The sequence below is a fragment of the Kogia breviceps genome, chromosome 14 (genome assembly GCF_026419965.1).
Source record: "Kogia breviceps isolate mKogBre1 chromosome 14, mKogBre1 haplotype 1, whole genome shotgun sequence".
Taxonomy (NCBI): Eukaryota; Metazoa; Chordata; class Mammalia; order Artiodactyla; family Physeteridae; genus Kogia; species Kogia breviceps.
In genome coordinates, this window is record NC_081323.1 from 7,520,894 (window position 1) to 7,545,130 (window position 24,237).

General features: G+C 42.6%; 1 protein-coding gene across 2 annotated transcripts in view; it reads right to left on the reverse strand.

Moving 5' to 3' along the window:
- DOK5 (docking protein 5) overlaps nt 1-24,237 on the reverse strand; it is a 154,132-nt gene that overhangs the window by 38,711 nt on the left and 91,184 nt on the right. For both annotated transcript variants that reach the window (XM_059038964.2, XM_067013775.1), the window contains exons 3-5: nt 8,053-8,167; nt 7,849-7,968; nt 4,876-5,065 (exon numbers count right to left, since the gene is read on the reverse strand). In XM_059038964.2, coding sequence (XP_058894947.1) covers nt 4,876-5,065; nt 7,849-7,968; nt 8,053-8,167 — 425 coding nt within the window. The remainder of the gene's footprint in view (nt 1-4,875; nt 5,066-7,848; nt 7,969-8,052; nt 8,168-24,237) is intronic.

Here is a 24,237-nt window from a genome sequence, read left to right on the forward strand (position 1 = left end):
ATGAAAATTTATAAATAAAAATCTAAAATTATTTTTAGATCGATGCTAATGAAGAATGAATGGCCATATAAATGGCACAACTGTAGTTTCTGTTTTCTTTCAAAAGAAGAGAATTTCACTTCCTCTGAGCAAGGCTGTGTGGGATCTAACGCATTTGTAGTTAAGTTTCTCTATTCAACGTAGTAGGAAGCGCCAAGTACATTTTATTTGTTAATTTGCTTTCAATCCTTTAGTAAGAATGAATATAGGCTCTACAAAGTATTTAGAAGTGAGGGATTACTAAGTAGCTTAGAATCAAGAAGACAAATAGAGAATATCCAAAGGTTGATATCAGAATAATTGTCCTTTTCCATGTACGCTCATCTACAGTTTTCTTCTCCAATGAAAAGTTATTTCACCAGTTAGACTTGTTTTTAGAGTGATATACACAAGACACAGATGATTTCTTTTCCAAGACTGTTCAGATGTCTTTACATCCAAGAAAAGCCTTTTTCACCAATTTGTGCACTCCATTTAAGGAAAAGAATTTGTACATGCAATGTCCATTTTCACATATTCTTGGCACACCTAAACGTTTCTCTTAAACTGATGTCAAAAGCACGAGAGGGCCATTCTCTGGCTGGTAAAGGCAGGCACCCATGTGTGGTAATTACTCACCACTTTCTGCCAGATGCCACCTGAGCTGCCCTCAGCCCTGCAGATGCTAAGCCGAGGGTAGTCATTTAAATCGGTCAGGAGGGAGGGCAGAGCCTGACCCTGAAGCATGGGAACCGGGCAGCCAGCTGTGAAATTCACAGGGAAACTTACTGGACACCTGCCACCACGCTTTAAACAGTAACGTTTCAAGAATAGTTCCATGGGGGATGTTGCTGCAGTTAAAACTTCATGTCAGCTGGACCTTCCCATTAAAATATCAGAGACCCTGCCAATCTGATGAGCTTCACTGAAGCCTCAGGGCATTGCAAGTGGAAAGAAACCAACAAACAGAAAAACTAGGAAAAACTCAAATAAAATAAGCACTGTGTCGCTTCCCCCATCCCTCCCCCCAGATAAGCTAATTGCTCTTTATCTCCAGGGGCAGTAAGTGGAAATTAATTGTGCAACTGCACTTTACTAAAAAGATTCTATTTCAACTGTGGAATTCTTCAAGGAAAAAACAGAGGCACTGTCAGAATTGCCTATGTTGGGGAAGAGAGGGAGAAACAGCATCTAGAAGACTCTAATGACCTTTGATCATGACACTGCCACCCAGGAGAGATGAACTATTCTGACCGTAGGTGCCTGCACTCCAAACTAAAAGAACAAACAGGAGGTTCCAGAATTAAAGTAAACTAAGATAATTTATACATGAGTGCTGGTTATGCAGTTATGCCTTCTCTTCCTTAGCTCTGTAGAGTTCATTCAGAACTAGGCTAACCTAGTTAGAGTGGTGATACTAGTGCATGTAAAATGCTTAGTACAGCAACTTTCGTATAGTAAGGGCTCAATAAATATCAGTATTTATTTTCAATGGTTGATATGCTTGCTAGAGCAGAGTTTTTCACCTGGACAACCGGACCTGATAATTCTTTGCTGTGGGGCTTGCTTGTGCAGCACACGTTGTGACAGCTGAAAATGTCTCCAGACATTGCCAAATGCCCCTTAGGTGCAAAATCACCCCTGGTTGAGAACCACTGTTCTGCATCTCAGCACCGTTATGAGTGATATTATTAATTATAGTCAAATAGCTGTTTCACCCTATTTGCTTTGAGAAATTATTAAATACTGTATCGGACACATTTTGTTAGTTTTTCTTTTTAAAACCTCACATCCCTTCTGATGGTGTCAGTAACCTCTTCCTGCTTTGGGAGAACCACGCCCATTCTATCTGTACCCTGTGTGCTTCCCATAAAGTCCTCAGTGCAGTTCCTGACACATAGTGAATGGAATGGTCAACGGATGGTAAGAATCTTTCTCTCTTCTATTGGCTGACGGCGTGAGAAGATCTCAAAGCTCCTGGAAGCCCCGTGCGGAGCAGAGTGAAGCCACCTAGAAGGAACAAGACTATGAGATAAAACCTAGGGTCCTCATTTGGACTCTGAATCAACCCAACCCTGAAGCCATCTCTGCTCCCTGACTTCGGGTTCTGAAGGCCGACACATTTCTTCTCTGCTCGTGTCAGTTTGTGTTGACACAACTGCCTACCACCTGCCAGGCATTATGCCAGGTGTTTGTATATGTACCTTTATTTAGTCTTCATGGCCATCTTGTGAGAGACATAAATTATACCCATTTTACAGGTGGCCAATGGAAGCTCAGAGAGTTAGGTCGTTCACTCAAGGTCCCACAGCCTGTATGTGACTGACTGTAATTTCATTTCATTTCCTCCGCCTCCCAGCCCAGTTTATTACGCGCGCCCCATCGTCAATCTTGGTGTGGTGAAAGGGGCCATTCAGCAGGAATAACACTTAGCTCCAAGTCTAACAGAGGCTTTGCCTAGACAGAGCAGAACTTTGCCCAAGGTCTTAGGAAGATTCTCTGCATTCTAGAGGGGAAATGTTGTGACGTTTCTGCAGACACATGCTGGATATGTGAAAACTATCTGCCTAGAGAGACTTAACTCCCGTTCATCTATCAACGTGAGACAGGGAGAAAATTATCTTAGCTAATATGACACTGCCTTATTTTGAACACATCCAAAAATAGCCAAGGGAAAGAATTATCTTCACTAATAAAGTAAGGCAGATGTGAAACCTTCACACTTGGGGGAACATGAATGATCTTATGATCCTGAGCATCTTAACGGTAACTATAAAAATTCATCTTTATTTGAGTTTCAGGCAAAATATAAAATAGGATGATTACCTTGCATTTAACACTGTCTGGATCCTGCAAACCCAGTCCTGTTCCAAAAGTTATTATGATAAAACCTCAAAGAGACTATTAAGAGAAGCCCAGCGCCTTCTGGGTCATCTATATGCATTGCTGCTTTTACCTAAGACCACCCCAGAAGGAAGTTATTACTTAGCTAAACTTACAAGGGAAGTTAAACACTTTGTCCATGGCCAACTGCTAATAAAGAGTAGAGATCAGGACCTAGGGTCTCTCTGACTCCCAAACCAGTGCTCCTTACACTACGAACCACACTATTTGAGAAATGAGTGAGGTCCTAAGAATACATTCCTGATACTTGTCCTTTTGATTGTTCATTCAATCTCAGGTTTGCACCAGCCCCATAAAGCATGACCACTGAACAAGAATGCTGCTCAAAATCAATAAATATTCTCAGTCCCTACCATATCTGAGGCACCGCACTGTGTGGTATGGGTTGTAGGTACTATAATCATCTAACCAATGGAGTTCTTGGACAAAATACCCAAAAGTCAGACCATAAAGAGACCAAAGTCATGCACCAAAAAGCTCCTTCATTTCCCGAGTCAGCACTTTATGGCTTTTGGTCAAAGAGGAATATTTCTGAACTTCATGTCCCCAATATATCCTCACTTTTCTTCCACCATTTCTTTCACTCGAGGTCCTTCAATATCTCCCCACATCCACATCTGCTACCTCTATCCTATTATTTACAAAATATGAACACAATTATACACACACACACAAACACCTACTTAATAATCTATATGGCTTGCTATCACACTTGGGGGAAATATCAAAGTCTTTAAAATGATCTCCTAGATCCTTAGCAGTTCTACTAAATGTCAATATGAAGAAGTTAAACATTTGCAAGCTATGAGCAGTATTAAAACCTGGAAGATTGAGATAATTTTTTTAAAATTTCAAATAGTCATGAGATACTACAAAGGTTTACTAAATTTTTAGCCTTTGGAAGTGACAATAAAAAGCCATACATACCCATTTCCTATTACTATTTCCTATAAATAGAGTGAATCAAAGAAAAACTGAAGGGCTTCCCTGGTGGCGCAGTGGTTGAGAGGCCGCCTGCCGATGCAGGGGACACGGGTTCATGCCCCGGTCCGGGAGGATCCCAAATGCCGCGGAGCGGCTGGGCCTGTGAGCCGTGGCCGCTGAGCCTGCGCGTCCGGAGCCTGTGCTCCGTAACCGGAGAGGCCACAGCAGAGAGAGGCCCGCGTACCGCAAAAAAAAAAAAAAAAAAAAGAAAAGAAAAAAAAAAAACTGAAAAATATGAATGTTGGAATAAATGATGCCCCAAATAGGCGCCAAACATCTTGATCAATGCAGAATTCTTCTGCACATCAATATGAAATACAAGGCGTACAGTCAATAGAAAAGTCTGTTTTCTATGATAAAGTATCTTTCATAACCAGATTTCACTGGTTACAGTTAATACATAAATAATTTCTGAGGGAATTCCCTGGCATTCCACTGGTTAGGACTCCGCACTTTCACAGCCGAGGGCATGGGTTCAATCCCTGGTCAGGGAACTAAGATCCCACAAGCCACGCGGCGCGGCCAATAATAATAATTATTATTATTTCTGAGACTGAAGCAGGGAAATATACCCACCTTCCCAAACAAATTCTTAATTTTCTATCAAGATTTTCCTATAAGGATAATAAGTAAGTAATTCTGACATAAGAAGGATGCTGCACTAAAGATTAAAGTTTTATTTGCTAACTTGAGAAGCTTTGTGTCTCTGGGAGATTCACCAATGCGTTTCTACCATTTCCGTTTCCAGGTGCTTAAAATTTAAATAGACCAAAGAAGAGCTGTGTGGAAAAGAAGAATTTAAACGCTTTCTAGGATAGTTGTAAGAGCATCAAATTGATCATATTTCTGAAAAGCGAATTTTAAATGATTGGGCTTTGTTTACAATGGAGTGAACAAACGAATGTGAGTGGAGCATTACATGACGTGAGCCTGGGGGCAAAAATGTAGAACAACAGTCATGAAACTCACCTCCCTGCCTCAAAAGTGAACCAAGCAGCATCTCGTCCATACCGCCGCAGGGCACTTAGCGGCCAAGAGATGAGTTTGACTCTGGGATTCTGGACGTCCCAAAGACAGATGTGCTCATATGTAATCTGCAAGGCACATTCGCCATGTACATCTAAGTTAGGAGATGGCATCAAATACACATTGAATCTCTCTGGGAGAAAAACAAAAGGTTAGTCTAAAATCCCCAGGAATAAAACATCAAAGACACTGTAGGAACAAAGAGGCATTTCAAAGTAATTCAAGCTCTTATTCTAGGTTTTGGTTGAATATTCAGGAAGATAAACCTTTCTCATAAATTAACAGTTCCAGTAAATGATTTTTTTAAATGAAGACCATATATTAAATAACATAATAATGATACAGTCTGGTTGTCAACATACATGCAACACTTTTACATGAGCAAAGATCTTTTCAGAATTTTTTAATTTGCATAATAAAAATGTGTGCGCCAGTGAAAGACTAAAGCAATGAAACCATTAAAAACAATTTTTTTCTTGCCAAGTACGTGTTAATTACACCTACACTTTTGTGTTCACAGAAGATGCAGGTGCAAGATAATTGTTACATGGTTTAATGATATTAAAATTATATTGATCAATCTATAATTTTCATAACTAAAGGAACACAACTCTACCCCAAATTATTTAAATAAACTAATACTATGCACTTAACTGACCGACAGTTTGGAAAAATTCCAGTGGATCTGTTTGAACTAGTTTTAACAAAGAGCTCTCTTTAGCCAAATACCGGAAAGAAATATTCATTTGCTTATTTGGATGACTGTTAACATTTAACCAAGATTACTCTGAATAAACTACTTGGCTTATTATTGCAACTGAATTTTCATCCCCACAGATACAGTCATGGTATTTCTATTACATTTCTAGAAAATTCATTAATTTAGGAAGCTATTAGAGTCAAAATTTTAAGTGAAACATGAACAAAAATATCATTACTATAGCAAACACACTTTTATCTATCCATTGTTATGGTAGATTGCCTACATCTGAGAAAATAGTGTGTCACTAATAATATCACTGGTATTCTAAATTAATTGTTTTATAATAAGGAAGGCATTAGAATTTCCACAGACTTTAGTTTAGTAAATAGGAGTGTCAAGACTGTGTTCATAAATGCATTCAAGCATCTATTCTTCAGGTTTTCTAAGTTACTTCCAACTCCCAGTAACCAAATATTTACTGCTTTCTAATAACTATTATTTTAAAAGTATATTCTAGTGGAGCAAATTTCTCCCTGGAGAGTTCCGAAACAAGTAAGAAAGACTGTCATCATCAAGCAGAAAGCAAGAGAGACCATTACCAATTTCTTTGCTCGGAAGCTCTTCCATATAACTACCTCAGCCAAGAAAAGCAGCCAAAGTGGTAACAGTGACTCCTTTAGTTACAATCACTTGAAGTCATACAATTAATCTTGTAAAGTGCCTTAAAAGACGGAGCTGAGTTTCATTATAATCCCTAGGAGTTATATACCAGAGGTGTTCTTATTCCTGTTTGACAGAAGAGGAAACTGAGGCACAGAAAATTGGTACCAGAAAGGTAACTCGTAGGCACAGGCAATTCCTGAATTCAGTTTGAAGCACTATCCGAACATAGTATATTTTGCAAATATAAAATGTGAAAAATGAGTGCTGATCTGAGCCCTCTAAAAACTAATCGAAACGTGTCACGCTTTCCTCTTTATGTCTGGCTTCATGTGCATTTGTCGGCGAGGCAAAGCCCAAGAGCACCCTGAGTTAGTGAACTATGGAGCGAGGAGCCGGGGGCTCGGCTCTACGGCCCCGGTAAAGGACTTAATTAGGCTCTCTGCCGCTCAGTTTCCCAGTCTGCAGAGAGGCTCCTCCGAATTAGCTGGCACTTCTAAGGCTTTGTCAATAACACTTCCCTGGAGACGGATTCTGGCAGATACGACGCATCCAAAACAGTCGCCGACTGTAAATGTGTCATGAAGACATAGTCCCAATTGGGAGAAAGGGCATTTTTTACTAACAACTGGAGTGTGAATCCGTGGAAAGGGTCAGTACAATTCCACCTCTGCCACGTCTGTAATCAAGCCAGGTGACCCACAGCCTCTTCGGTTGTGATATATCTTCATAGGTCAAGTCAATAGGCTAAGGGCAGAACTACTACGGGATCCCATCTATCCCCTCACAAGGCCCAGTTATTTGGAGCCAGAGAAATGATTCCTCACCTCCAAGCTCATACTGCAAACCAACACTGATTCTGTTGAAGTGTTCATCAATATTTCGGTCATTGTTATTTATAATGACGTATTCCCAGGTTGAGTGTTGAGCTTTATTAAAGAGCTGGCTCAATTGTTAGAGTTAAAAAAATATATCACAGATTTAGGTGGGTTTAAACTTGATGAAACATTCATGAAGTCTGGATTCTATTAAAAACACTGGAAAGTGTTCAATAAAAATTTTAAGTGAAAAACAGCAAGACAAAAACCCACTGCATTGTAAAATCTGCACACTATAAATACAGGCTCAAGAGCATAGTCTGGAATCAAACAGTAGTGATTGGAATTGGAGCAAGAGCTTTAGCTCTTTTCAGCTTCAGTTTCCTCATCTGTAAAATGGAGAAGCAATAGTACTTATAGGGCTGCCGGGAAAATCAGACGGTCTAATGCATCTCCTGCACAAAACTGACACACACACAGCAGGTTCCCCATAACTTCTATCTGATATTATTAATGTAGATACATTCCTAACATACGTTGAAAACATGTTAAGAAAAGAAGCACACTGAAATGTCTGCTCAGGTTTTAGGTGAAATAAAAGGCTATTTATACTTCTTTCTTTATACATCTTTATACCTTCAAAAATTTTACATCATGAAGATGTCTCGTGTTTCATTATATGGGGACAAAAAACAGTTTTAGAAAAGAGCAAAGGAGAGAATTCTTTTTACATACCACTCTGTTCTCTCTCAACCCCCGTAGCCAGTAAGTCAGGCTCTCCAAGGCTGATGTCGTTGATTCGTGTCCCTACACACTCCATCTGGAGAACTTTGCACCATTCATCAGCCTCAAGATCTGCGGAAATGTCCAGAGGTTAAAGTGTATGCCCAGCGCCCGCTGAAACACAAAAAGCCAAAGCCCTCCCTGCCTCCGACAAACCTGATTCACAGGCAAAGGTCTTGGACGTATCATCACTGAAATAAATCACTACGGCATGTTTCTTGGTGCTTTTTGGCAACCGAGCTACGTTCTTCACGTTGTTGAGTTCTGTAACCTGAAAAATGAACAATGGTGAATATGAGGAGGCTCCGGAAAGAAAGCTTCCCATCAACACCTTCAAACTGCGTGCGGGCACAGAAGGCAGAAGGCCCATCCCAGGCGAACACAGCCCGACAGAAGAGTGTGTATTCAAAAGCAATGAATTATTTCAGTGCCATCCGCAATGCCTAGTAAGGACGGTTAACAAATTACCTCCCCTTTTTAGCATTTTGTGTGTGTGTGTGTGTGTGATACGCGGGCCTCTCACCATTGTGGCCTCTCCCTTTGCGGAGCACAGGCTCCGGACGCACAGGCTCAGCGGCCACGGCTCACGGGCTTATCCGCTCCGCGGCACGTGGGATCCTCCCGGACCGGGGCACGAACCCGCGTCCCCTGCATCGGCAGACGGATTCTCAACCAGTGCGCCACCAGGGAAGCCCAAGGTTTTTAGCATTTCTTTTTCCCCTTTTTAGATTCGTTTCTTTTGAAGCCTATTAAGAGGCACAGGCTCAAAGCTTCGTAGACGTAGACGCTTGTTTTATTTTTTTAGTTTTTTATCCGCCCCTGTCAAAGACTCTGCCTCCTCCACTGTCATCATGTTTATCTCCATCAATGTGGACAGACTTGCAAATACCCCGTCTCTTCAGAGTACTCCCAACGCAAGCATCTTAAACACATTGATCCAGAGGAAGAGAAGGCAATGGTGGTCTGGTTCATAGCTAGATGATCTCACCCTTTGATCATCAGAGGTAGAGTCTTAGGATTCTCAAAGATGTGCCTCTACTCAGGGTTGAAGTCATATATTCCAACACAGAGAGCTGGTAGGTGAGGTGTTACTCCAGTCTCTCTGACTTACTCCTCGCTTCTCCACGGTTACGGGGCCACTGTCTTAGGGTCTGAAAATACTGCATGGTAATCACCTTCTTCCTAACAGCAGGGGAAAGCTTTCCCCACTAGCCATTCTCCTCACCTCCCTCTCTCCCTTTAACTCTTGTATATGAACCATTTCCCTCCCACAAGGGCTATTGGCTCATTGTGTCTCCATTTAGTTACATCCAGATGCCCTACTGCACTCCAGGGCTGTGATCACTGAGTCCTGCCCGAGAGAAGGTTTAGGTGGCTTGGGGCAGAGTATTTACAAGATAAATAACCCTTTCACACTGACTTAGTCTATCTCTTCTGTGTTATACAAAAGAATGTGTCTGCCACCAGTAATGTCATGCCATTTCTCCCATCTATTACTCTAAATTCAATAAATGCCTGGCTCAGGAAGTAGGTGAGGAGAGAAGCAAATAGTCTCCATGCACACCCTAACCTGATGATTTCAGTTCCCTGCTTCTTAACCTCCACTGGCTCTCTTTATAGGATAGTGCAAATTTCTTAGCATGAAATATCACAACGGTTGCTATGGACCAAATGTTTGTGGCCCTCCCAAATTCATAGGTTGAAAGCCTACCTCTAAGGGGATGGTATTAAGAGGTGGAGCCTTTGGGGTGATTAGGTCATGAGGGTGGAGCCCTTGAGAATGGGATTAGTGATCTTAGAAAAGAGGCCCCAGAGAGCTCCCCTGTCCCTTCTGCCATGTGAGGACACAGCAAGAAGTAGCCATCTAGAAACCAGAAAGTGAGTTCTCACCAGACACTGCATCCGCCTGTGACTTGACCTTGGACTTCCCAGCCTCCAGAACCGTGAGAAATACATGTCTGTTGTTTATCAGCTACCCAGTTTATAGTATTTTTGTTGTAGCAACCCAAACAGATAACACTGTTTCCCAAAAGCTGCAAACTCTTCAGTGGCCAAACACTACCTATCTCATTCCCCAACTGCACCAAGTCTCTCAGCATTTACCAGATGCAACTGTTTATTTTTTGCTTATTTCTGTGCTAATACCACAATATAAGCCTCTATCATCTTGCCATAACTGCTTACTGGTCTCTCCACTTCTATCCTAACCCCATTCATTCACTGTAAACACAGCATCCAGATGATCTTTTCTTTTTAAAACCCTAGTCAGCTTTGGGAAGGAAGTAGCTTTGGCGGAAGCAAAGATATTTTGGTGAAAAAGGAAAAAGGAGCCTTAACATGAACAGAGGCACTCGGACAAGTGAGGGTTAGGGGGCACAGATGAGCTTTTTAAAACGCAGTTCTGACTCCAGCGTTTCTAGGCATAAAACAGAACATTTCAATGACTTCCCTTTTGCACTTGCAACAAAAGCCCAAAGCCTTAGGATGATTATGAAAGCCCCCTGTGGTCCTCCTTATAGCTCCCACAAGGCTCCTCTCTGACACCTTCCCGAGCATCCTATGTCCCAGACACACTGGCCTTTATTCAGTTCCCAGGAGGCACCATGATTCTCCCGGCACAGAGCTTTCCCCATGGTCTCCTTACTTCACTCCCACTCGCCCTGCTGGTCTTAGTTTAAATCTCATTTACCTGCAGAGCCCCACTGGACAACCCCCCAGCCCCCATCAAATCAACGTCTCAAGGCTCTACGATCCAATGACATCTTTGCCCTCACAAGCCCTCAGATGGCTACACGGGTTATGGTTTTGCGCCTGTCTTAGAATAAAAGTTCCATAGGGCAGAAACGGTATATTTTTTGCTCACCACTTTGCCCCCTGAATCTAACCCAGAGCCTGTCACATAGCGAGAATTCAATGAATGTAGGTGGACTTGAACAAAAGACCAAACTCACCCACAAATTTACGTGTATGGCGCTTCTCCGGGATGAATGCCTCTCTCTCCTGTCTCTTTTCTCCAGGGAAATTTCACTTTTCCTTCAAGGTTCACTTCCTCTGGAAAAGTTGCCCTGACCTCAGTGTGAATTCATTGTTCCCTCTTTCTGTTCCCATGTCTGCTGCATGAAGCTGTATTCTATTATCTGTTGTTGTAATTAATCCATTTAGCTCTCCAGCTCCCAGCTAGACACGAGTCACCTATCAGTGACTTACTGACGAGCTGAATCAATGAAAAACAATCATTTGAGAGTCAACATTTATTGAGCCTACACCCTACATTGATGCACACTCTGCTTAATATTTTTATAGAGAACATCTCATTTGATCTTCATAAAAATCCTATGACTGATATTATTATCAGTATTTTCCAGATGAAGAAACTAGGGATGAGAAAGGTTAAACTCATGTGCCCAAGTCCACAACTAAAAGACGGCACAAACGAGTTGCAAATGAGGCAAACTGACACCAAAGCTTCCGCTCTTCACCATCTGAAGCACTAATAATGACTAACTCTGCAAAAGTTCAACAGAGAGAATCTTTAACTCTGAAAGTCATCTCCTATTGGAGGACCTCTTCCTTTTCATGGGGGTAGGTTTTATTCTAACCCTCTACTGAGATATTATATAAGAGTAGTCCACCCTAGCCTCAGACTCAGCAATGACCTTGAAATATGTCATTTCATTAGACATCCACCAAGGGCAAAGAGGAAGGAATAAGTCACCTGAAAGGGTCGGGAAGTGTGGGGCGCGGCAAAGCGTTGCCGCAAAGCAGGATAGAAAAGGCTGAGTCATCCATCCTGTAGCCAGTGCGCATGCGTTGAGATATGCTAACAAGGTTTTAGAGCAGTAACCAGTCCGAAGGCGACGTGTAGCTATGCTTTCGATATGAACCTGTCAGAGACTTGCACAGTACCCCGAATCTTATATAGGCAGCTGCCGCTAAGGCTGCGGGGTCTTCCTTCCATCTTTCCTTAACCAAGCTGTACTCCAATAAAGTGTGATACGAGAAGAATCTAGCGTGTGGCGACTGTTATTCTGCTGGTCAGACGCAGCTCGCCATAAGTGGTGCCGAAACCCGGGAATCGTTGCACCTCGCATGGAGGACCGATTCAGAACTCGACACACGGAGTGAACCGTCGGAGTGAACCGTCGGTGAGTAGTCCAGTCAGGTAAAATTTTCGCTTTCACTTTTGTTCCTTTTGTTGTCCTCGCGTTCTTCCTTTGTGTGTTGTCGGCGTGGCCGAGTGCGCACCCCTGGTCGGTAAACAGTTCGAGTGTTCTCCAGCTGCTTTCAGTAGGAATCGGCAGTATGGGGAATAGCTCATCTGCCGAAACTGCCATTGAGTTTCATGAACCCATTCAAGCCTTATTGAGAGATCGGGGACTTAAGCTGTCACAGAAAGCCATAAGCAAGTTATTACAAGATATTGATGGCGCTGCACCCTGGTTTGCAGTGTCTGGCAGCTTGACTGTTCCATCATGGGAAAAACTCGGAAGAGATCTAACTGAGCACAGTAAGCTGGGAGAGCTTTCTCGGGGCACCCTCCCTTTGTGGAGGTTGATACACTCGTGTCTCAAGGGGGGAGGATGTGAGGATATAATTCAAAGGGGACGCAAGGCTCTTAGTATGTGTCAAGATAGTGCGTCAGAAGGCGAAAATGTAGGGACTACTGTAAATAGGCCTAAAAATCCAAGAAGAAGAGAAGAAAAACAAGCAGAAAAACAAGGGCCGGCGCCAAGATTGTATCCGCTGTTAGATGAGTTTAAAGCTTTACATTTATCTCAGGAAGAATTGAGTCCCAAAGAAGAGGCAGCTTTAGAAGAGGCGGCTGCAGAGTATGAACGGGGACAGTATGGGAGTTCCCCGTGTGCTCGTCCGCCATTATATGCCCCCGCTGCAGCACGAGCTTCCGCGCTTGTACAGACCCCTGCTTCAGCCGCTAATGCCCCCTGTGTACCTCAAGGACCATTAAAATGTACTTTTATCCCTCGGGAGGCATGGTCTCAGGTGCCCATAGCCTTTCCCGCATTTGAGGATCCAGCCACTCGTCAGAGATATTATGAGATGATAGATCATAAAATAATCAAGGATCTTGCAGAGGCTGCCAGAGGATATGGAGTCACTGCTAATTATACTCTGATGTTATTGCAACGCCTTACCCGAAATGCATTGACGCCCACAGATTGGCAGGACATTGCGCGTGCTTGCTTATCGATGGGCCAGTATCTGGACTGGAAATCTATTTTAACTGACTTGGCATATGGTCAGGCACGGGAGAATGCCGCTCATGGGCAGCCTGCTTGGAATGTTGATATGTTATTAGGGCAAGGTCAATGGTTGAATAACCAAACAGTGTTTCCTGTGGAGGTCTATGGCCAAATAAACCAAATTGGTATGCAGGCCTGGCGTGCCCTCCCAAATAAAGGAGAAGTTTCAGGAAACCTGACTAAGATCATACAGGGCAGTACAGAAGCATTTTCTGACTTTGTAGCCAGAATGATGGAAGCTGCTGGTAGGATTTTTGGTAGTGTAGAAGATGCTATGCCATTAGTGAAGCAATTGATTTATGAGCAATGCACGAAGGAATGTCGTAGAGCAATCACACCAGTAAAAGGAAAGCCTTTAGATGTCTGGATGAAAATGTGCAGAGAAATAGGCGGGCCATTGTCTAACACTGGTCTTGCTGCGGCAGTTCTGGCCGCTGCCCGAAATACAACTAGTACCGTGAAATCAGGGGTTTGTTTCCAATGTGGACAGTCTGGGCACATTAAAAGGCAATGTAGAAATTTAGGTGCGAGGCCTAAAACGTCTTCGCCCCAGAAAATGCCAGGGACTTGTCCCCGATGCAAAAAAGGAAAGCATTGGGCCAACGAATGTAGATCTATTAAAGATATAACTGGACAAGTTATTCAGCCTGTTGCATCTGCAGTTAACCCTAGATCCACCTATGCTTCCGAGTCAAAAAACGGGAGAACGGGCCCATGGTCCCAGGGCCCGAAAGTTTTTGGGGCCCACGAGAATGTGACTTTCCAGCCACCCCGGCCCCAAGGCGAGCCACGACAGGCTCCGCAGGGCTGGACCTCCGTGCCACCTCCAGAGTGGTATTAACAGCATCTATGGGTATACAACCTGTAAGTACAGACATGAGTGGACCACTGCCAAAGGGAGCAGTTGGGTTGGTGATTGGCCGTTCCTCTTCTATTTTGAAAGGACTTATAGTCTAACCTGGAATAATTGACCCCGATTATACTGGACTCATTAAAGTGATGTGTCAATCCCCTAGGGGGGTAAGTATTATAAATCCTGGGGATCGGATTGCTCAGTTGTTAGTTTTATCATCTCTCCATGAGAATTATCCTGCATGCCCTAAGGAGCGGGGAGCTAACGGTTTTGGATCTACAGGAGTTGATTTTGCCCTTTTGTCATTGTCTCTTGACGATCGTCCAATGTTGGATTTGAAGATTGAAGGGAAGATATTTCCCGGATTAGTGGATACTGGGGCAGACCGTAGCATCATCACCCTCAAGTTTTGGCCAAAGTCGTGGCCTTTGCAACGATCTTCCCAGACGTTGCAGGGGCTAGGGTATGCACAGGCCCCTCACATTAGTTCCAAAGAATTGACCTGGATCTCAGGAGATCAGAGAGGGAAGTTTCGTCCCTTTGTGGTTGAGGGTTTACCGCTTAACTTATGGGGAAGAGATGTACAGAGTCAATTGAAACTTAGGCTTACTAATGATTATTCAGAGGTTTCTCAACAAATTATGTTGAAGTCAGGGTTCATACCAGATAGAGGGTTAGGAAAAAGGTTACAGGGGATTACTGCCCCTATAGAAGCCCATGGGAATCCTCATCATCGAGGGTTGGGTTTTTCCCAGGGGTCACTGAGTTAATGATTCCGATTACTTGGATGACCACGACACCAGTGTGGGTACCTCAGTGGCCTCTATCAAGGGAAAAACTGGAGGCAGCATCACAGCTAGTGGAAGAACAGTTACAGTTGGGACATTTAGAACCCTCTCATTCACCCTGGAATACTCCCATTTTTGTTATTAAGAAAAAGTCAGGGAAATGGCGTTTGCTTCATGATCTGCGAGCAATAAATCAACAAATGCAGGTCATGGGTCCCATACAACGCGGGTTGCCAATGTTGACAGCCATCCCGCGAGGCTGGCCAGTTATAGCAGTAGATATAAAGGACTGTTTTTTCTCCATTCCATTGAATAGGCAGGATAAAGAGAGATTTGCTTTTACCCTACCCTCTGTTAATCATGAAAAGCCTGATCGGAGATATCAATGGGTTGTGCTTCCTCAAGGTATGGCTAACAGTCCCACTATGTGCCAGCTGTATGTTGACACGGCTTTGCAACCTGTACGAGACAAATTTCCCGGGGTAAGAATCATCCATTATATGGATGATGTGTTATTAGCGGCCCGTAGTATGGATTTACTTGATAACGTTTTAGGTGAATTAGCTGAACATTTGAGAACGAAAGGTTTGTTTCTTGCCCCAGAAAAGATTCAAAAGGGAGATGCCATAAAATTTTTAGGGACCACTATTGATGAGACTACAATTACTCCCCAAAAAATTGAAATCCGGACCAGTAGCTTGACCACTTTGAATGATTTCCAGCGGCTTTTAGGAGACATAAATTGGGTTCGACCATATTTAAGTTTGACTCGATTGGAATTGAAGCCTTTGTTTGAAATATTAGAAGGCAATCCTGATCTTAACTCCCCGCGTCGCATGACTCTTGCAGCTCGGAAAGCACTCCATAAGGTGGAACAGGCCCTTATGAAGGCACAATTGCTGCGCTGTGAGCCTACCCTGCCTATTTGGATGTGTGTTCTCCCCACCTTGGGGTTTCCTACTGGTGTTCTATGGCAAAATGGACCCTTGCTTTGGATCCACACTAAATCTGTGGGGATGAGAACCCTGTCGCACTATCCATCCATGGTTGCTGAGGTAGCTCTATTAGGTATTAAACAATGTGTTTCCTCTTTTGCAAACTCACCAGACAGACTTGTAATCCCCTATACGAAAAATCAAATAGAGGTTTTAACTGCAACTACCTCTGAATGGGCTATTCTTATTTATACCTTTTCCGGGGTAATTGATAATCATTTGCCTAAAAGCGAGCTATTGGAGTTCATGATTCAACAACCTGTTATTTTTCCAAAAGTTACTGTGCAACAGCCCTTGGATGATGCCTTAACCATTTACACAGATGGATCTAAATCAGGAAGAGGAGCTTATATGGTCCAAGGACAACAGCCGGTGGTTATGAACTATCGACCCGGCACTCCTCAGGTTGTAGAATGTCAGGTGGTGTTGGAAGTTTTTAGACGCTTTCAGGAGCCCTTTAATTTAATTTCTGACTCATTATATGTAGTGAATGCAGTAAAAATCTTGGAAATTACACCCTATGTGAAATCATCTAGTACAGTAGCGACCCTATTGACAGGGATAAGGTCACAGATATTGTCGCGTGTGCAGCCCTTTTATATTACTCATATTCGAGCACATTCCTTGTTGCCTGGCCCTATGGCAAAAGCAAATGAGCAGGTTGACCTGGCTACACGTGTTCTGGTAGCGCTGGATCCCGTAGTGCAAGCTCAAGAATTTCATGACCTATATCATGTGTCATCTACGGTCTTAAGAAAAAAATTTCATATTACCAGGGAATCAGCTAGACACATTGTGAAAAGTTGCTCTGCCTGCGCTCAGTTCTTGCCTGCCCAACATGTTGGTGTTAATCCCAGAGGTGTTGCTCCAAATGAGTTATGGCAAATGGATGTCACTCATGTCTCTTCGTTTGGAAAACTACAATATGTACATGTGTCAATAGATACTTGCTCGGGAGTATTTCATGCAACTCCCCTCTCTGGGGAACGGGTTCACCATGTTATTACCCATTGCCTTGAGGCCTGGGCAGCCTGGGGTAAGCCCACCAAGATAAAGACGGATAATGGCCCAGCCTATAGTTCTAAAAGTTTTGCTCTTTTTTGTCAACGAATGCAGGTGCTGCATGTTACTGGCTTGCCCTATAACCCACAAGGCCAAGGGATTATAGAGCGTGCCAATCGGACACTCAAAGAACTATTATTTAAACAAAAAGGGGGAATAGCAGAGAACTGCACCCCCAAACAGAGATTATCACTTGCCTTATTTACTATACAAAAAGGGGGAATAGCAGAGAACTGCACCCCCAAACAGAGATTATCACTTGCCTTATTTACTATAAATTTTTTGAATGTGCATGATGATGATAAAACTGCTGCAGAGCGTCATGTGGCATTGACTCATAAGGAATATAGTACAGTGATGTGGAAAGATGTATTATCCAACCAATGGAAAGGCCCGGATCGCGTTATTGCTCGATCCAGGGGATCTCTTTGTGTCTCTCCACAGGATCAGGACCCGATTTGGGTGCCGTCAAGATTGACACGGAGCGTGGAAGAGAAACTCGAAAGGGATGCCGAGTGTCGCACGGATGATGCAACAATGGATGATCGTAATGTTTCTTCCCTTGCTCACGGCAGAGAACCTGACCTTTTGGGGGATCAGCCGGACCTGGCCAGTTCCCATGCCGGTGCATTCCCAGAGTAGAGTGCTCCCTATGCTGTATTCCACTAGCTGTGATATGAATGCGGCATGCACCACGCCATTGAAGCTTGATTGGGTGCCTTATAATGCTAGTAATATAGTTTTGAACAGAAGTCTTTGTTTCAGTTTCGATACTGACAAGGATTGTATTATTTTGAAAAAAGGAATATTACAGGCGTGGGAAAGCCCACTAAGGCATAGTATAGTTCCATTAAAGGTTTTGACGGAAGCGTTACAGCAGATTGCCTCTGGAGCCCAACAAGGTCAGGGTACGGGAATCAATGGCACTGACGAGGCAAATGTCACTACCTTTGCCTTGGAGCATACAGGCATAGTTCCAGTAAGGAAAAACTCTTCTTGTGTACTGGCTAATAGGACCATTGTTGCTCCCTACTGTGAGCCAGATACGGCATCACCCCCGATTTTCACCCAATGTCAAGATAGAACCCTAGCGAAATATGAAATTAGCTCAGGTTTTCGATTTTCCCCTGATTTGAAGTCTTACATGGGTAGAAAGAATAAAATCACTAATGAACGCTGGGTTTTTGAAGGGTGGCCATTTTACTCCTGGCTGTTGATTAATGAAGTGGGGGCCAGCATGGATATCTCTGCTTTGGCCATGTTGCAGCAAAGTAATGGTACCTATTACAATGTTTCTGGGACGGTGCAACATTCCAATGGGACCAGATATAAACTTAAGATCATGAAAACATATGAATCAGTGTATAATTACACCAGATCAGCAGCAGCGGTTTGTGTGAAATCGCCCTTTGTGCTGCTGCTTACTAATAACAGTGCAAATTGCACGAGGTCTGGCCACTGCTGGCTGTCTGAGTGTTGGAATGGGACTCAGGTTACCACTGCCATCGTGGTGCGGGTGCCTACTTTCGTACCTATTCCGATTCGGGCAGATCCAAATAATTTCCCCATTTTAAATTTGCTTCGTATTAAAAGAGATTTTGGCATTACTGCCGCCATTGTCACAGCAATAGCCATTTCTGCCACTGCAGCGGTTACCGCAGGTGTAGCAATGGCGAGCCAAGTTAAGGCCGCAGGAGAAATCAATGAAATTGTGACAAAAACTTCACAGATTTTGGAAGAACAGACTCGATTTGATGCTCATATTGTGAGTGGCATTTTAGCTACCAATGAAAGAATCAATCTATTGGAAGAGGCCATGGATGATTTATATGGCCTCATACAAGTGGGCTGCATGCAGCATGTAGGCCATGTGTGTGTCACACCTTTTCTCGTTCCAGATGCACTCAATAAAAGCAGAGTGATCGGAAGATTCCTAGCGGGAAATTGGTCCCGAGAGGCGGAACGGATGATACTGAAACGGAAGATTCAAATATTGCGGCTTAATGCTACCAAACTGGAGCCAGTTACTTTCGGGGACTTTACCTCTTGGCTCTCCTCTGCTTTCTCCTTTTTCAAAGAGTGGGTGGGAGTAGCTACGTTTGCAGCCTGCTGCCTGTTTGGGATTGTGCTATGTCTCTGGTTGGTCTGTCGAATTCGTATCCGAGCGCGTCGAGATAAGGTTCTGCTCACTCAGGCGCTTTTGGCTATCGGTGAAGGTGATTCCCCTGCAGCCTGGCTCTCTGCCCTGAATAATCCCAGATGACTGCCCTTGCACGGAGAGGCCTTGCTGCCACTGCACCTCCATAGGGAGCTCTGTTTTAGGTCTCGACAGCCCTAGCACCCTGCAGCCCTATGCTGGCATTGCACGCAGGAGGGTGTCGTAGATGTGCCATAGACAGCCCTTGCACCCTGCAGCCCTATGCTGGCATTGCACGCAGGAGGGTGTCATAGATGTGCCAGTGAAAAACTGCCGTTGAACCGTGAACACACCATGGTGTGAGCATGCGTACCGGCAAAACTTCACTGTGCTATAGTAAATAAATAAGGGGGAGATGTGGGGCGCGGCAAAGCGTTGCCGCAAAGCAGGATAGAAAAGGCTGAGTCATCCATCCTGTAGCCAGTGCGCATGCGTTGAGATATGCTAACAAGGTTTTAGAGCAGTAACCAGTCCGAAGGCGACGTGTAGCTATGCTTTCGATATGAACCTGTCAGAGACTTGCACAGTACCCCGAATCTTATATAGGCAGCTGCCGCTAAGGCTGCGGGGTCTTCCTTCCATCTTTCCTTAACCAAGCTGTACTCCAATAAAGTGTGATACGAGAAGAATCTAGCGTGTGGCGACTGTTATTCTGCTGGTCAGACGCAGCTCGCCATAGGGAAGTGCAGGGAGAGCTGCATGAGTCCGAACACAATCATCCATTTTGGAAACTGGTTTAGATAATAAGGAACCCCACACCCCGCCCAGGGTGAACGTTCAAGGAGCAAAGGAGAGGGTAGGGTTCTGTTTTATGGGTGGAAGGACCATCAGGTTCTGAAGCAACAGTTTCTGTCCCCAGCTCAGGGCTACATCTCAGTGAGCACGTGTACACACACACACACACACACACACACACACACACGTATGGTCGCGTGCACACCTTACGTCCAAAAGAATTGCAATCTGCTCGAATTCATAAGAGAATCTTCCTCCAAACACATGCTACAGTGACAATTATGAGAATTAACATTTGCAGATATATTTATAAGTCACACAAAAACTTCTATGAGACATTTATTTCCATCAATTCATTTTGTAAACGAGAAAAACGAGGCAGGACGTATTTTTTTAAATATTCCTTTCCCAAAGAAATAATTGGCCCCTAAATAATAACTTTGGAAGTAAAGAGAGATTCTGATAAGGTCTCAGGTTCTCATTTAATATGAGCAGTATCTTAAATGGGGGCGACATCAGTGTAACTGACCATCAAAAATGACTCTATGGGATCCTCAGCACTGTCTCAAAGAGGATGAGCTTTCGGGACCACTTGCGTGTAATAACTTCAGTTCAACTTCAGTATGCATTTATTGTCTTTTCCTTATGCCTCAGATCACCCAGAAGTTCTTTCTTGCCAAGTTCAAAACTTTTAAGGAAAACGCCCTCCTGGGTTTTATAATTATATTTATAGTTTTCTAGATTTTATCTTTCTTCCACAGTGCAGGAGAACAGACACACCCTAAACTTTACATGAGTTATGCTCTTTGTGTAGAGATTCACAGATAAAATGTAAAAATTTCTTCAAGGTGTAACAGCATCAAGGAGGGAACCACTTAAGCACAATTGCAGGAGAACAACCTTCCCTCTTCAAGAATCTTCCTTGCATCCATTCATTCATCAAAATGTTTAATTCATTGTTTATTTACTATTCATTTACTCATTCATTCATTTATTTATTTGTAAAATTTACTCTGTGTCAAGTACTGTTCTATTCACTAAGGATAAGATACAGAAGCTTTGTGCGTTGTTAGTGGGAATGAAAAATGATGCAGCTGCTATGGAAAACAGTATGGAGGTTCCTCAAAAAATTAAAAATAAAACTACCGTGTGGTCCAGCAACCCTGCTTTTGAATGTATACTCAAAGGAAATTCAAAGGACCTCAAAGGGATATTTACACTCCTGTGTTTACTGAAGTATTATCTACAATAGCCACGATATGGAAACAACCTAAATGTCCATCGATAGATGAATAAAGAAAATGTGGTATACACCTAGAACGGGATATTATTCACCCTTAAAAATATTATTTTCTTTCCCTCGTACTTCTTTATAACTGTTCATTCCTGTTCATGGCAAACGATACCCGTTTCTGTTGATGGTAGTAAGAAAATGTTCTTTTACAGTGAATTTCTTTAAACAAAGAAGTGATATGATTTCAAGCAAAATATTAAGTAAATAAGAGTAGAGGTGAAACTGTGACCACAGTTACAAATAAATGACAGATGACTAAAAATTAGGAAAAACACCATCAATCTACCACTCCTAATCTAATACTACTATTACGAAACTGACTTTCACTTCATTTTCTACTGAGTCAAAAGTCCAGGTGACAACCAAGTGACCTAAAGGTCATAGAGTCACGCAGAACAATGCTCATTTGCTTCGCAGAGGCGTGACGGTAAATTTCAATAGAAACTTGGTAAAGATTTGGTGCCCACTTGATATCCCAGAGGTCACCCATCTGAATAGGACCGTTAGTTTTCTTTTTGCCTTTTTTGTCCATTTCACGATTGCATGTCCTAAATGAGAGACAGCAAAGCATTTCAAGCCTCATGACCAAAATCTGAAATATGTCTGAGAATTATGATTTAAAGATCAAAAGAACAGTTCCCAGGAAAGGTCTAACATGAGATCCAGTTACAAATTTTCATTACTAACAGAGGGTTTTGATAGTAAGCAGAAAACAAAAAGAAGTCAAATTGTGTGATTAAAAATGGTATATACATAGAGTTTAAATATTTTGACCTACCCTTTTATATAATCTTCATGCTAAGGGAACAGCTGACCAAGTTAGACAATCAAAATAACTTCGGTTTATTTTCTGGGCTGCTACCTGTCTGGTTACTCTTTCAAATTATTCTGTGGCCTCTCAATCTCTAACCTTCCTTTTCTTTTTCCAGGATATATTTAAGCATGCTGTCTCTAGAGATTTTTCTCTTGAAATGGAGCTAAAATCTGCCAAAGAAGACCAGAGACATCTATATGGCTTACTGAAAATGTCAATATTAGGACCTTTGAAATGCTTGATTTTCTCTAGAAATTGGGTGTTTACTTTCAAAAGCCCAGGCTAGCTCTAGGCTTAATCTGATTAATACATCCTGGGCCCAATCCAATCCTTGGACTGATTCAAAATTCATGGAAGACAGTGGCTCCTTGAAAATTCTGCTGTAAGAGATAATGAACACTAAATAAGAGCTTCCCTGATACATAACATATGTTCATGAGCACAGAGGATGGAAAGATTAAGTAAAGATAAGACTCGGCAAAAATGATTCTCTCTTTAGAATCTGGAAGTATTTCCAATCAGAGCAAAGGCAAATTCTGTACCTCACAGCAGCCTTCACTGTCTAGATTGAATTATTTGTTCAAAATCATCCATCGCCTCCTGGCCCTCGTGACTCTTTACTGAGCTTGGACTTGGTCACGCAACTTGCTTTGGCCAACAGAATGTGAGCTGATGTGCTCAAGAAGATGCTTTAAATGTGTGTGTAAGTCAGTTCCACTCTCCTTGAGCTTCAGCCCTCCACTACAATAACAATATCCCCCCCCCTCCTTCTTCCTGGATCTCTGAATGCAGGACAGATGGACTGCAACTGAGTCAAATTAATCCAGCTATGCTCAATACACCTACAGCCAACCCAGATCCCTCAGGCGACAAGGGCAGAAGATAAAGATGAGCTGCTATAAGCTACTAAGATTTTGGAACTGTTGCCATAGCAGAAGTTGGCTAATACACCCTCTGTTTGATGTCCTTTTGGCCAAGAATTTTCATAGAGTTTTTCTCTCAAATCCCACTGTATAACAATGTTGCTTCTAGTACAAAGGAGACCAGACTTCCTACTCAGATACATAATAATCCACTAGAACACTGGTTATCAGTTTTAATTTAATAGTTGAAAAAATTTTTTTCAAAGAAAATCTTACAGTGTCACCATTGATATATAAGTAGAACTAGTCTAACTACATGAGGGAAATGAATCCCACCCTAACTCCTCAGTTATAAATCCACTTCTCAGGAAGGAAGCCTTCCATCAATCACTTCACAACTCACTTCAATCAGCCACAGAATGCTGAATGGCTACAATGTAATACTAAATTCTCAGGATGAGATAACGTCCTTGGTACTATTATTAAACCCATTACAAGGATGAATAGTGAGAATCAGAGAAGTAACTTAATTATGATTTCTCAGGTAGAATGGAAGGGTCGAGCCACACTCAAAGCTAGAACTTCTGGCTTCTATAGATGTATGTTATTTCTAGCAGTACACTCCATAGGGTGTGCTCCTTAAAAAATACTAAAAGTAAATGAATGAATAAGTGACTGGCTGAATAAATGAGCACATGAATAAAACTAAACTTGCAAACAGTTTTGGAAACAATTAAAAGTTATTTCTGCAAGTTGTAAATCATATCTTGAGAGAGAAAAAAAAAGAAATGCAAATCTTAATTCCTAAGGAAAAATAAAGTACTTGTCAACTCAAAAGAAGACACTCTGAACTAAACTCATCTTTCCTACTTAGACCTTAAAATGCTGAAGAAACTCAGCTTTTCAAAAACCACTTGCTTTTTTATGTGGGTAAACCTGGCACCATGGTTTGCATCCCAAGCTACTGCTCTAGTGAAATTCTTCTTGGGACAAGCAAGGAATCCAAATATCAGGTCCTGTGGATCAAGCACATACAGTACAAGACAGAAATCTCAAGACCACAGTCCAGTGAATCTTGACACGTGTACACACCTGGACAGCCACCAATGTTTTGATTGACATTCAAAACATTTCAGTTAATATCACCACTTCCTGGGTCAGTACTGACCATAGATAAAACCACTACTGTTACCTCGATCACCACTGGTTAGTTATGCCTTTTAGAAAACTTTATATAAATGGAATCATATCATATGTATTTTTCTGCGTTTGGATCCTTTCACCCAATATCACGTCTATGAGATTCATCCATGCTCGGTGATACTCTGGCACCACGTGAATAAGCTGTTACCCAACCACCTCTCAGAGGGTTGTCTTTGCATCCACTGAAGACTCATCTGCATCAAAATACTATTCTTTTTAATCCACTAGCCTGTCAACCTAAGTCCATATATCTATGAGTGCCAGAGTAAGATAAAT